The 11,743-nt window shown below is 33.8% G+C and overlaps 1 protein-coding gene across 8 annotated transcripts in view; it reads right to left on the bottom strand.

Annotated features, from left to right (window-relative positions):
* Window positions 1-4,068: 4,068 nt before the first annotated feature.
* Window positions 4,069-11,743, bottom strand: part of GABPB1 (GA binding protein transcription factor subunit beta 1) — a 62,227-nt gene continuing 54,552 nt past the window's right edge. For 5 of the 8 annotated variants that reach the window (XM_081291707.1, XM_081291709.1, XM_081291710.1 and 2 more), the window contains exon 9: window positions 4,070-5,600. In XM_081291707.1, the coding sequence (XP_081147833.1) occupies window positions 5,448-5,600 (153 nt within the window). In that variant the 3' untranslated portion in view covers window positions 4,070-5,447. Of the gene's footprint in view, window positions 5,601-11,743 lie in introns of all 8 variants that reach the window. The other 3 variants (XM_081291712.1, XM_081291713.1, XM_081291714.1) reach the window with 1 other exon arrangement.

Raw genomic sequence — 11,743 nt, 5'->3', positions numbered from 1 at the left:
TAGGAGGCTGAGGCAGGAGGTTCACAAATAGGCCCTAAGCAATTTATCAAGAATCTGTCTCAAAATGAAAAATAAAAAATGGCTGGGGATGTGGCTCAGTGGTTAAGAGCTCCTGGGTTCAATCCATGGTACCAAAAAAAGAAAAATTAAAGACTACATTTTTGGGTACAGTGGTTCATGCCTATAATCCCAGCAACTACAAAGGCTAGGGCAATAGAATCAAAAGTTCAAGACCACCCTAAGCAACTTAGCAAGACTCTGTCTCAAAACATAAAAAGGCTGGGGGTGTGAATCAATAGTAAAAATTCCTGAGTTCTAACACCAAAGAAATTTAAAAATTTTTTAAAGACAAGACTGGCTGGGAGTGGTGGACCATACCTGTAATCCCAGTGGCTTGGGAGGCTGAGGCAGGAGGATTGGGATTCAAAGACAGCCTCAGGAAAAGTGAGGCACTAAGCAACTTAGTGAGACCCTGTCTCTAAATAAAATATAATATAGGACTGGGAATGTGGCTCAGTGGTCAAGTGCCCCTGAGTTCAATCCCCAGTACCCAGTAAATAAATAAATAATAAAGACAGCTATATTTCCACTTAAATGTGAACATCTTAATACTTATTTGCCTATAGAAAAATAATAAATCAATGTAATTTTAATCCTTAAAAACTTTAAAATTTATATGTATTTAGGTACTAGGGATTGAACCCAAGCATGCTTAACCACTGAGCCACATTCCCCAGCCTTTTTTCAAATTTTATTTTAAGACAGGGTCTCACTAAATTGTTTAGGGCCTCACTAAAGTTGCTGAGGCTGCCTTTGAACTTGCAATCCTCCTGCTTCAGTCTCCTGAGCCTTTGGTGTTACAGATGTGTATCACTAAACCCAGCTAAGAGAATCATGATGGGGATGCTAAGCCTAGAATAATCATAAAAAACAGTAATACAAAAATGAATGTTTGGCTGACTTTTTAACTGGTGCACAAAAATATATGAGAATATTATTTTTGTAGAAAATCAATATCCAAATAATCTGTGAAATTCAAAATTATAATCCATGTAATCAATCACCACTAAGAATGGAATTGTATTATATAGTACTATATATTTACATATTTTAGAAAATATATCAACTATACATATAAGATCATAACTATTCAAACAAAAAGCCAAGTACATAATTAAGAAGTATGGTAGACAGAACCTCAGAAACAAACCAGGTCAAAATTTTTCCAGAAAGTACATGGTAGTTATGGGGGAGTTATTTATCTAAAAATGAAGAGCCCATAGGCATTGTACCCAAATTTTATTCAATATTTGATTATCATTAAAGTGACATATTTTCAAAGAAATTTCAGGTGTGTAAATGATCAGAAGGCTATATATCTGAACATTTGGGGAAACAATTTTATGAAAGCAAAAATATTAATATCAAAAGTAGCTTGGGCTGGGCATGGTTGTGTATGTCTAGAATTCTAGCTACTTAGGATGCTGAGGCAGAAGGATTGCAATTTTGAGGCCAGCAGCAAAAGGGGTAGGGGTGTAACTCAATGGTTGAGCACCCCTGGATTCCATCCCCATTCTCTCTCTCTCTCTCTCTCTCTCTCTCTCTCTCTCTCTCTCTCTCACACACACACACACACACACACAAATTGATTTGGAACCAGAGGCATATTTCCAGTGGTGATACTATGTTTTCCACTGTAGTTTACACAAAATAATCTGGGAATGAATTTGAGAACTTACGTCAAACTGAATCCACTTGCATCAGGTGTTCTCATCTAACATAGAGAAAGCAAATAGCAAACATCGCTTAAAACTACAATAGACTAGTTATCTATAATGAAATCCAAGAACAGTAAATATTATTTAGTGAAATAACAAATCTACTAGTTAGTCCATTCCTAAGTTGATCTGACATGACGGAGAGGTTATTTATTCAATAGAAGCCAGTTGAAACAGAAAAAAAATACATTTTTTTTCTATTGCTATATAAGCCTAAGTACTAATGCCTTGGGAACCCATCCATATGGATATAAATGTTCCTAGTATTGCTTTGTGATTTTTATCTGAAAAAAAGTTCCCTCTTGCTGCATTTTTTTAAAGAGAGAGTGAGAGAGGAGAGAGAGAGAGAGAGAGAAAGAGAGAGAGAATTTTTAATATTTATTTTTTAGTTCTCGGCGGACACATCTCTTTGTTTGTATGTGGTGCTGAGGATCGAACCCAGGCCGCATGCATGCCAGGCGAGCGCGCTACCGCTTGAGCCACATCCCCAGCCCCCTCTTGCTGCATTTTTATTTCAAATCAATATTCAAGGTCTTCCAGGTATTAAAGTAACATCAAAGTAACTCATAGATTTTTATCAGAACAACTTGATTTTGAGTAATACAGGAAAAAAAAAGTCATATCAGAATTAAGCAGCCATAACTATTTCTATCAACATACCAATTTTCATTATGGGCAAAGAATTTCTTCAAATTTCTAATGAATAACATCACAAATGATCATATTGAAGATACAGATATTGGCAGAAAATTTCATTAGTAATATTTTGGATAAACACATTACAAAATAATCCTCATGACATGATTTTTCAAATTCTCTTTGCTTTTTAGTTTTGTTCTACTGAATGTCAAGGAGAAAGCTCTCCAACTCCCCAATATCTACTACCAGAAAGATAACAGAGCAATCTAGTGGCAGAGTAAAAAGCAAAGTAACTATTCTACTATTTGGATCTTGGGAGATTGATATAAGAAAACAATTCCTTAACAGCCAATGAAAACAAATGGCATGACAAATCTTTTTGGGAAATATTTAAGGTAAAATATTAATAAACAATTAATGAAAAATAGTTGAGAAGTGTGATTCCTGTAGACGAGGTTCCTCTTCAAATGAGGAATCTGAAAGCACCACAAATTCAACCTAGCATTTATAAATCTTAGGAGTCTAGCATCTACCCAGGAAAGTGTTTAAATTGAATCAAGTAATTCACAATCAAGACACCCAGTGAGTTCAATGTCCAGATAGTATAGAAAAATTACACAAATTCCAATACAAAAACTGAAAAAAGTAAACAACCCAAAGATATCTGAATACTTGTTAATATTAGATTTACTCCTCAACAGCACCAAGTATTTTTTTACCATCTATGCCAGTGATTGTTATTGGAGGTCAAAATGATGTCTTGCACAGGTAAAGTCTCAACAAAACAAGGCTGGTAGTCAAAAGAAGACATTAAATTAGCATTTAAAGGCTTTCTTCCAACACTGTTCTGAGGATTTTCAGGGTCAGTCTGGTTTGGGAGCAAAACTACAGTGGCAAACACATTAGACCTTCTCCATTCCAACTCTGTGTATGTCAGGGTATGGGAATGTAATACCAGCACCTTGCCTAACATAAATTAAAACACTAATCAAAAAAGACATTCTCCATTGACTTTTCAGACTACAGAAAAAGCTTCATGCTATTGAAAATATGTCCTGTCATTTTTAAAACTTAGTTTTATATAATTCAAAATATATGTCAAAAACAGACATAGTGGTGAACAACTGTGGTTCCAGCCATCTGGAGCCTGCGGTGGGAGGACTCCTTGAGTCCAGGAGTTAGAGACCAGCTTGGGCGATACAGCAAGACTTCATCTCAAAATAAATAAATAAATAAAACATAAGACAAATTCAGTGGGGAAAAAAAAAACTGAAAAAAAAAAGATTTTTCTCCCCCTTATAGAGTTATTTAATTTGCCCTTATAACCTTTTTTAAGAACTTCCCAATAGCAACTAAAATCAGGCTGATAGTCATCCCTTTTTATTAACAACTCATATGAGTAACTCCACCGAGAGAACTAAAATGCCCAAGAAGTTATCCCAGGGATTTTTAAGTCACCATGTGAAAAGTACAAAATATTTTCCTATGGCAGAATATGGCTCAAAAACACAGTATGATAAAATTTCTTTTTTTCTTTTTAGGTGCTGGAGGTGGAACCCAGGGCCTTATGAATGCTGAGCACACTTTGCTACTGAACTACATCTCCAACCCAGAATTTTTAATATAAAGAAAATACAGTCAAAATATAAGTCTACACTGAACATATGTGGAAAAGATATTTAATTGTAAAATAGAAAAGTAGGCCAGAGTACAGTTTTAAGGGCAATTGCTTCTTTATACAGTATAGGTAATCTAGAGGGTTATTAGGGTTAAACATTTTCATAAAGCAATAAAACATTAAAAAATAAAGCAAGAAAAAAGGGCTTGAAGTTATGTTTTACAAAAAAGAATGAACAGTCTTCAGAGTTTAAGGACCATACACTGTAGAATTCAAGAATATTGTGATGAGAGCAGGTTACAACATAGACATGGAGCTTTCACAGAGAAAAGTGTAAGTTACATCAGACATATCTATAGCATCACTGTAGTACAAAAAGTTCTTGTTCTACATACAAAAGCAATTTTTTTCCATAAGAATAATTTCCTGGGGGAAAATAAGTCCATGAAATATTTCAGAAACCCATGTACATTTGAGTTTTCAAAAAAACATTATCTTAAAATCCAGTGCCTTAAAGTGCTTTCATGTGGAAATCATGATGGAAGGCACAAATACAGTTTCACGTCCCCACAATGAAATTTTCAAAAAAGCATAGATTTTGCAGAGTTTGCAAATTATTCAAGTTATCTTGTAAGCTGCTCCTTCTAAGAACATTGTCATTCCAATAAAACCAACTGCTAGCTTACTTGGTTTCAATTACCTACAGAATAAAAGGTTTGTGTGTTGTTGTTGTTTTCTGGTAGCTTTCATCATCTTTGTGGGAAAAATATCTATGCAAGTGATGAATTTTGAAATTATAAAACATGCAGAATATGTACAAACAGAAAGTTTAAAAAATATTTGCTTCATATACATGTAAATCTACTTGGGTATAGCTGAAATTGAACAAATATAAAAATTTGCTTTCTAAAAAATGTTTTCAGAGAATCTGAGACAACTTAAAGCTGTACAAAAGATTTCCTGGGAGAAATCTTTTCTTCACATAGAAGTTTATACCTACAGGAGTAATTCCAGCATTAGTCCACCATAATTATTACACAACATTTGGTCTAATCAACAACGATCACCCTTAAAACTGTTCTGTCTCTGAGAAATTTAGGTTCATACTAAAAATCAAAAAGAAGCTCAATAACAGTGGCTTATTGTGTTTTTGGATCTCTTCAACAATCTTTTATCAACTCATGGAACTGTAAAAAAAAAAAACTATTTACAGAGTTCAGTTTTAAATACATTTCACAACTTCTAAAGTAAAGTTTATGATACAAGAATTCAGAGCTCATGGCTTAAGTCCAATTATTGATCTGCAGTCTCTTCTATTTCCTGTATTTCCATGACTGTACTCTTTTTGTATACAGTTCAAGATTGCATTCTTTCTTGACCAAAAGTAAAATCAAACTACATGTTCATTTTAACTAAACAGCTTCTTTATTAGTCTGAAGACGAGTCATAGCTTCTAATTTCTGTCTGTAAGCCTCGGCTTCCTGTTCTTTCTTAAGAAGCTGCTGTCGATATTTTTGTGCTTCTCGATTTGCTTCATCCAGCTGTTTCTGAAGAGCTTCTCTCTCCTAAATTAAAAAAAAATAATAAGTTTTTTTTTCAATTATTGGTCAAATACATTACTAACACATTCAAGCATGTTTCTTTCACATAGAAAATCTGCAGTAGCCATAAGTAGATTTCTATTGATATTTCCTAGACATCTTACCTTTTCAACCAATTCACTAGTAATTAAATCATAATTTTTTTGCTCCACATTATAAGATGTAAATTACTTTCTAATCTCAAATTTCTGAGTTAAAAATAAGACTAACCCAAATGGGTATTTGTACTTTCATATGTACTATAAAAACTTAGGAAGTTTTCAAAGAGCCAGGTGACAGTGCTGCACACATATAATCCCAACCACTTGGGAGGCTGAGGCAGGAGGATCACAACTTCAAGTTCAAAGTCAGCCTGACTAAAACAATGAGACTTTGTTTCAAACTAAAAATAAAACAAAACAAAAAAGCAGAGTTTTAAGAGAAAACTATACAACTATACCTTTTTATATCTATATTTGTGATGTTTTCATCTAAAGGTAATGATAGAGATCTCTATCATTATATGTATTAAATTCTTCAATAAATTTAGAGCTGAAAAACAAATCTGATCCAATGAATAATGGTATTGTTTTTCCTCCTCCTCACCCTGCCCCTATTAGTTACTTCATATATTATGTATTATATACATTATATATTATATATTATTATTAAATATGTAATATAATATATATTATATCATATTATATATTTTAGGGAAAACATTTCAAATATTCCTTTCCCATATCTCTTGTAAGCATGTAAACAAAAGAGGTAACCTGCATAGACCCAGACTCTAGGAAAGTTTCCATTATCTTAGGAATGAAGCAACCTAGACAGGTGTGGTGGTGCACACCTGTAATCCCAATGATTCTGGAACCTGAAGCAGGAGGATCACAAGTTGGACCTTGTCTTGAAGTAAAAAATAAAATACAAAATAAAAAGGGCTGAGAATGTAGCTCAACAATAAAGCACCCCTGGGTTAGAATCTCAGTATCAAACAAAAGGAATAAATCAACCCCATCACAGGATGCAGGACCCTCTTAGTGAGGTAGAATTATAAATCAAGAAAATTCGGGCTCACTTTGGGCAAGAAATTTGACTAGAGGAAACTGGAGGTGAGGAGTGGGCAGCCTGCTAGAAGGGCAGTACAAGGGTCTGTTCCTATATATCCACTGCCTCCTTGATACTTGCTCACTAAAGACACCAAAAGAGTCCCTTCTCTTTGTTTTTCATATGGTGCACAAGAAGGATCATATACAATCCACCTGCCTTCCTGTGATCCTGCCTCCTTTCCTACACTGAGAATGAAGTTAGATCCAACATTTATTTTTTCCATGGGCTGGCCAGAAATGGGAGTGACTGATTATATAAGTGGTCTCCAAATCTTCTAATTACACTAAGTGTTCAAGTATAATAAAAGATTGATTCTTACCACTAACCAGGCCCTACCCTGATGCTTCTTTATACCTTAGCCACCCTCTTCTTACCCCTTTCTAACCATAACTTTAGCAAAGATGAATGACAGCATAGGAACAAGCCAAATACCCAAGAGTCGAGCCTCAGGTAAATTATGAAAACTAGTACCCCAGCACATGATGAAGGATTTTGAGCATACCAATGGATAGGGGTAGAGGGTGAGACAGCTTGTGTACTGCTGCCTCTGGAGCTAGATATCACCTCTCTGGAAGGAACACTCTCAATCATGCAAAAGTATTTTAGAAATTTACATGTGTTCAGAGCACAGAAAGCAAGGAGTCTCAACTGCACCTCAGAGGACCTCATGTGCTATGCCTAAGTTTCTTTTTAAAACAAAACAACAACAACAAAAAAAACCTTTACGTATATTAAGCAAGAAAGTCCTTTCACAGCCAAAACTTAGAATATAGATAAAAATCTGCCCCAATTTAGTAGGAAATATTAAATCACATTAAACCTAAAGTATCTTCTATTATTATCTATTTATTAATATTTAGACTCAGCAAGAGAGTCACTATTATTGCAGAAGATGCAAATAAACTGAGTGAGGTAAAACAGTCCAAAAATGACAATACTTTAATCCTATTATAAATAGAATATGTATATTCACATTCATATTTGTTTTTGCATGTGAAGGCATATATACATATTTTATGTTTTCATGCTGGGGATCAACTTCAGGACCTCACACATGCTAGGCAAGTGCTTTACTACTAACCCCATCCCCAAAAAGTAGAATATATTTTAATATAAATAAAATGAAAGCTCCCTTCTGTCTACCAGGCCAAACAAAAGACTTCTTTTACACTGCATTTTTTTGACCAGATCTGTAAAATCTGAAAAACAATGCTCATTAACACTATTCTTTGAATATACTGAAAGTATGATTAACATTATAAATTTTTATGGTGTTTTCCCTTTTTACTTAGTTCCTAGGAAAAGAATCTTTCTGCCACCTCACTTTTCAAAGCAAGTAATAATCTCTGAAAAGTGGAAAACATCATTTTCTATTTTACAAAAAGAGTCTTTGCTTCCCTGCTAATTTGTCAAACATTTACTGAATATACATCACATGCAAGACAGTTCCTTAATGCAAACAGATGGTTGTTTGAAACATTAACAGTGGCAAGAGACTGACATTTGAGATTTATATTTAAATAGAAACACCAAACAAATGGCTTTAATCCTTTGCAATAAAACTACAATGAAAATGACTCTGACATTTTAAAGTAAACATAATTTAGTCTCCAAATATGTAATACTGAAGTGTTTTTCTAGGGATTGGGGTTACAACTCAGTGACAAATAATAACAATGCTTTATATGTGCCAGGACCTAGATTCAATCCCCAGCACAAAACAAAACCAAAAAAAAGATTTTTCTGTCAACATCTCAACATTGAAGAATTTGAAGGAAAAAAATCCTGATAATAATCAACATCTGGTGGCAATAAGGAATATATTTATCTAAGCCACAACTTCAAACCAAAGCAATAAGTTATTATTACATTTATTGCTAATGTAATAAATAAATAATTGAATGATGGGACAAGAAAAAAATTGAATGCCAGATGCACACCTGTAATCCCAGCAACTCAGGAGGCTGAGGCAGAAGGATTCCAGGTTCAAGACCAGCCTCAGCAACTTAGTGAGGCCCTAAGCAACTTAGTGAGATCATGTCTTAGAGTAAAAAATAAAAGGGGCTGGGGATAGAGCCCAGTGGTTAAGTGTCCTTGAGTTCAATCCCTAGTACCAAAAGAAAAAAAAAAAAAAGATTTGAGCTTGGTTTATTTTCAAACAGGATTCTTTAATTCTGCTTTAGTTAACAGCAATGATCTCAAATACTTTTTATCATTTTTAATATATAATTTTCTAATATTTTAATTTACATTTTGCTACTATAAAACCAAAAATATCACTATAGTGATTTGTCTTCTACCATACTTAAATATGAAAGATAATAATAGCAATTAACATTTAAGTAAGCATTTACTATATGCTCACTTTTGCAAGAGTCCTCCTTACAATAATCTTACATTGCAGGTCCTATTGTTTTTCCATTTTTAGTGATAGGAAAACCAAGCCTTAAAATGTTAAATAACTTGACCAAGATCATACAATCAAAAAAATTATAAAATAACCAGTGTAACTCTACATCACGTATAACCACAAAAATGGGAAGTTATATTCCATGTATGTATAACATATCAAAATACACTCTACTGTCATGTATATCTAAAAAGAACAAATCAAAAATAAATTACAGGGCTGGAGTTGTGGCTCAGTGGTAGAGCTCTTGCCTAGCATGCGCAAGGCCCTGGGTTCAATCCCCAGCACTACATAAAAATAAATAAAGGGGCTAGGGATGTGGCTCAAGCGATAGCGCGCTCGCCTGGCATGCATGCGGCCCGGGTTCGATCCTCAGCACCACATACAAACAAAGATGTTGTGCCCGCCGAAAATAAATATTAAAAAATAAATAAATAAATAAAATAAAAGCATTGTGTCCAACTACAACTAAAAAATAAATTTTAAAAAACGAATAAATAAATAAATAAATTACGAAGTAACTGGATATGGGGAAGCAGACCTGCAATCCCAGCAACTCAGTAGGTTGAAGCAGAAGGATCACAAGTTCAAGGCCAGCCTCAAAAAATTAGTGAGACCCTAAGCAACTCAGTGAGAACCTGTCTCAAAACCAAAAATAAAAAGGACTGAGGATGTAGCTCACTGGTAGAATATCCGTGGGTTCAATCTCCAATAAAAATATGTATATATATGCATATCTATCTATCTATCTATCTATCTATCTATATATATATATATATATAATTTAAAACTAAATAAAATCTAAACCTAAATTTAATTCCAGACCCTTATTTAAAAAAAAAATCCTAAACACTAGAAAAAAAATTTTTTTTTAAAGAAAAACTAGACCAGGTTTGTGCTATTTGCTTGTATATAAACTTCAATTTTCTTGCTGCCTTGGTTCAATTATAACAAATATTATCTTGTTTTTAATTAACAAACTATTCTTGACAAACATCCACACCTACTCATTTCCAAATTGTCCATGGCTGCTTTCTCACTATAATGGCAGAACTGAGCAGCTGTAACACAGACCGGCTCATAAAGTCAAAAAATTTCAATCTGGTCCTTTCACAAAAACACTTGGTCTTCTTTGGTCCTAGAGAAACAAACTATCAAGAAGAAACACAACTACAGAAAATTTAAAATTTTAACAGATCAAGAAAGATCTGTTAATAAAAGAAAAACAGATTGGAAAAAATTATAATAAACATTGACCTTAAATAGGTCAATTTTTAAAAGAGCATTAGGATCCTGATCCATCCCTGGTTAAAAGACACAAATATTTCATTAAAAATAACAGGGTTGGAGATGTAGTTCAGTGGTAGAGTGCTAACATGAAAAAAAGCCCTGGGTTAGCTGCCTAACACCATTTAAAAAAAAAAAAAGTCTACTAGAAGAAAAAAACATATGCCAACCTCAAAAATAAACAAACAAAATTCATTATTAAACTTACTTTTCTCTAATCTTTGTGACAAAGAAAGAGCAAAGGTCTTTCCTGAATTCACATAACTATGTAAGTAATAAGAGAAAACCTAATTCACTAATTAATTACATTAACTCCCTCCCATGTATACAAGAGTTAATTTCAGTTCAGATCAGGATATTGTTGCTTATTTATGGAAGAAATCTGTAAATAGTACACTTCCTTCAAAAATATCTTCAATAGAGTAATATTATCAAGAGGTAGTAACAGTTACATACACTATTGGAATTCATTCAATGTCTTCTATTTTCCCCTCCAAAATACAAACTCATTTCATTCCTTTATGTTTTTACAATGCAGATGTAAAAGTCAAAAAATTTAAATTAAAATTTCTACAATTTGAACTAATTTTCCCAGAGATTACTGGAGAAACCTTTTCATTGTTGGATGGAAAACTTGTAAACACAAAATTCTTGGCACCTTTGTTATAGACAGCCACTCTGGAAATTATGGACACGAGACATAAAACTCACACATCAGATTCTATATGTTAATCTTTTAATTCCTTTACAAGTTTTTAAATTTCATCATTATGAATATTTTTAGACCACATGAATCAAAATGCTGCCCTGTGCATTGCAAAGTGTCAAGCCAGTCTCTATCCACTAAATGCCAGTTGTATGCCACTAGTCATAACCAAAAATGTCTCCAGACACCACCAAATGTCCCCTGGAGTTAAAATTGCTCCAGTTGAGAATCATTGCTTAACAGAAACTCTTTGGATTACAACCAAGTTGTTACTTAAGAAATCAGTGTAAAAGTCTGCTAGAATATAAATTCAAAAGAATGACTTTATGTATTATAGAAAAATGATTACCTGTTTTGATATAAACACTGGAGGCCATCTCTTCATTCTTTAATTCTAGCTCACCTCTACTACCTATACTCACTGTATATGTCAAGGTCTCTGTGTAATAGCCCTTAAGAGGTCATGTAGCCTTGGCTTGAATATTTCCAGTGACAAAAAATAAGATTTCCGGGGCTGGGGATGTGGCTCAAGCGGTAGCGCACCCGCCTGGAATGCGTGTGGCCCAGGTTCGATCCTCCAGCACCACATACAAACAAAGATGTTGTGTCTGC

Source organism: Spermophilus citellus (assembly GCF_964194105.1).
Source record: "Spermophilus citellus genome assembly, chromosome: 4".
Lineage (NCBI taxonomy): Eukaryota > Metazoa > Chordata > Mammalia > Rodentia > Sciuridae > Spermophilus > Spermophilus citellus.
The sequence above is the reverse complement of the archived record's forward strand: the minus strand, read 5'-3'. Positions and strand labels throughout refer to the sequence as shown.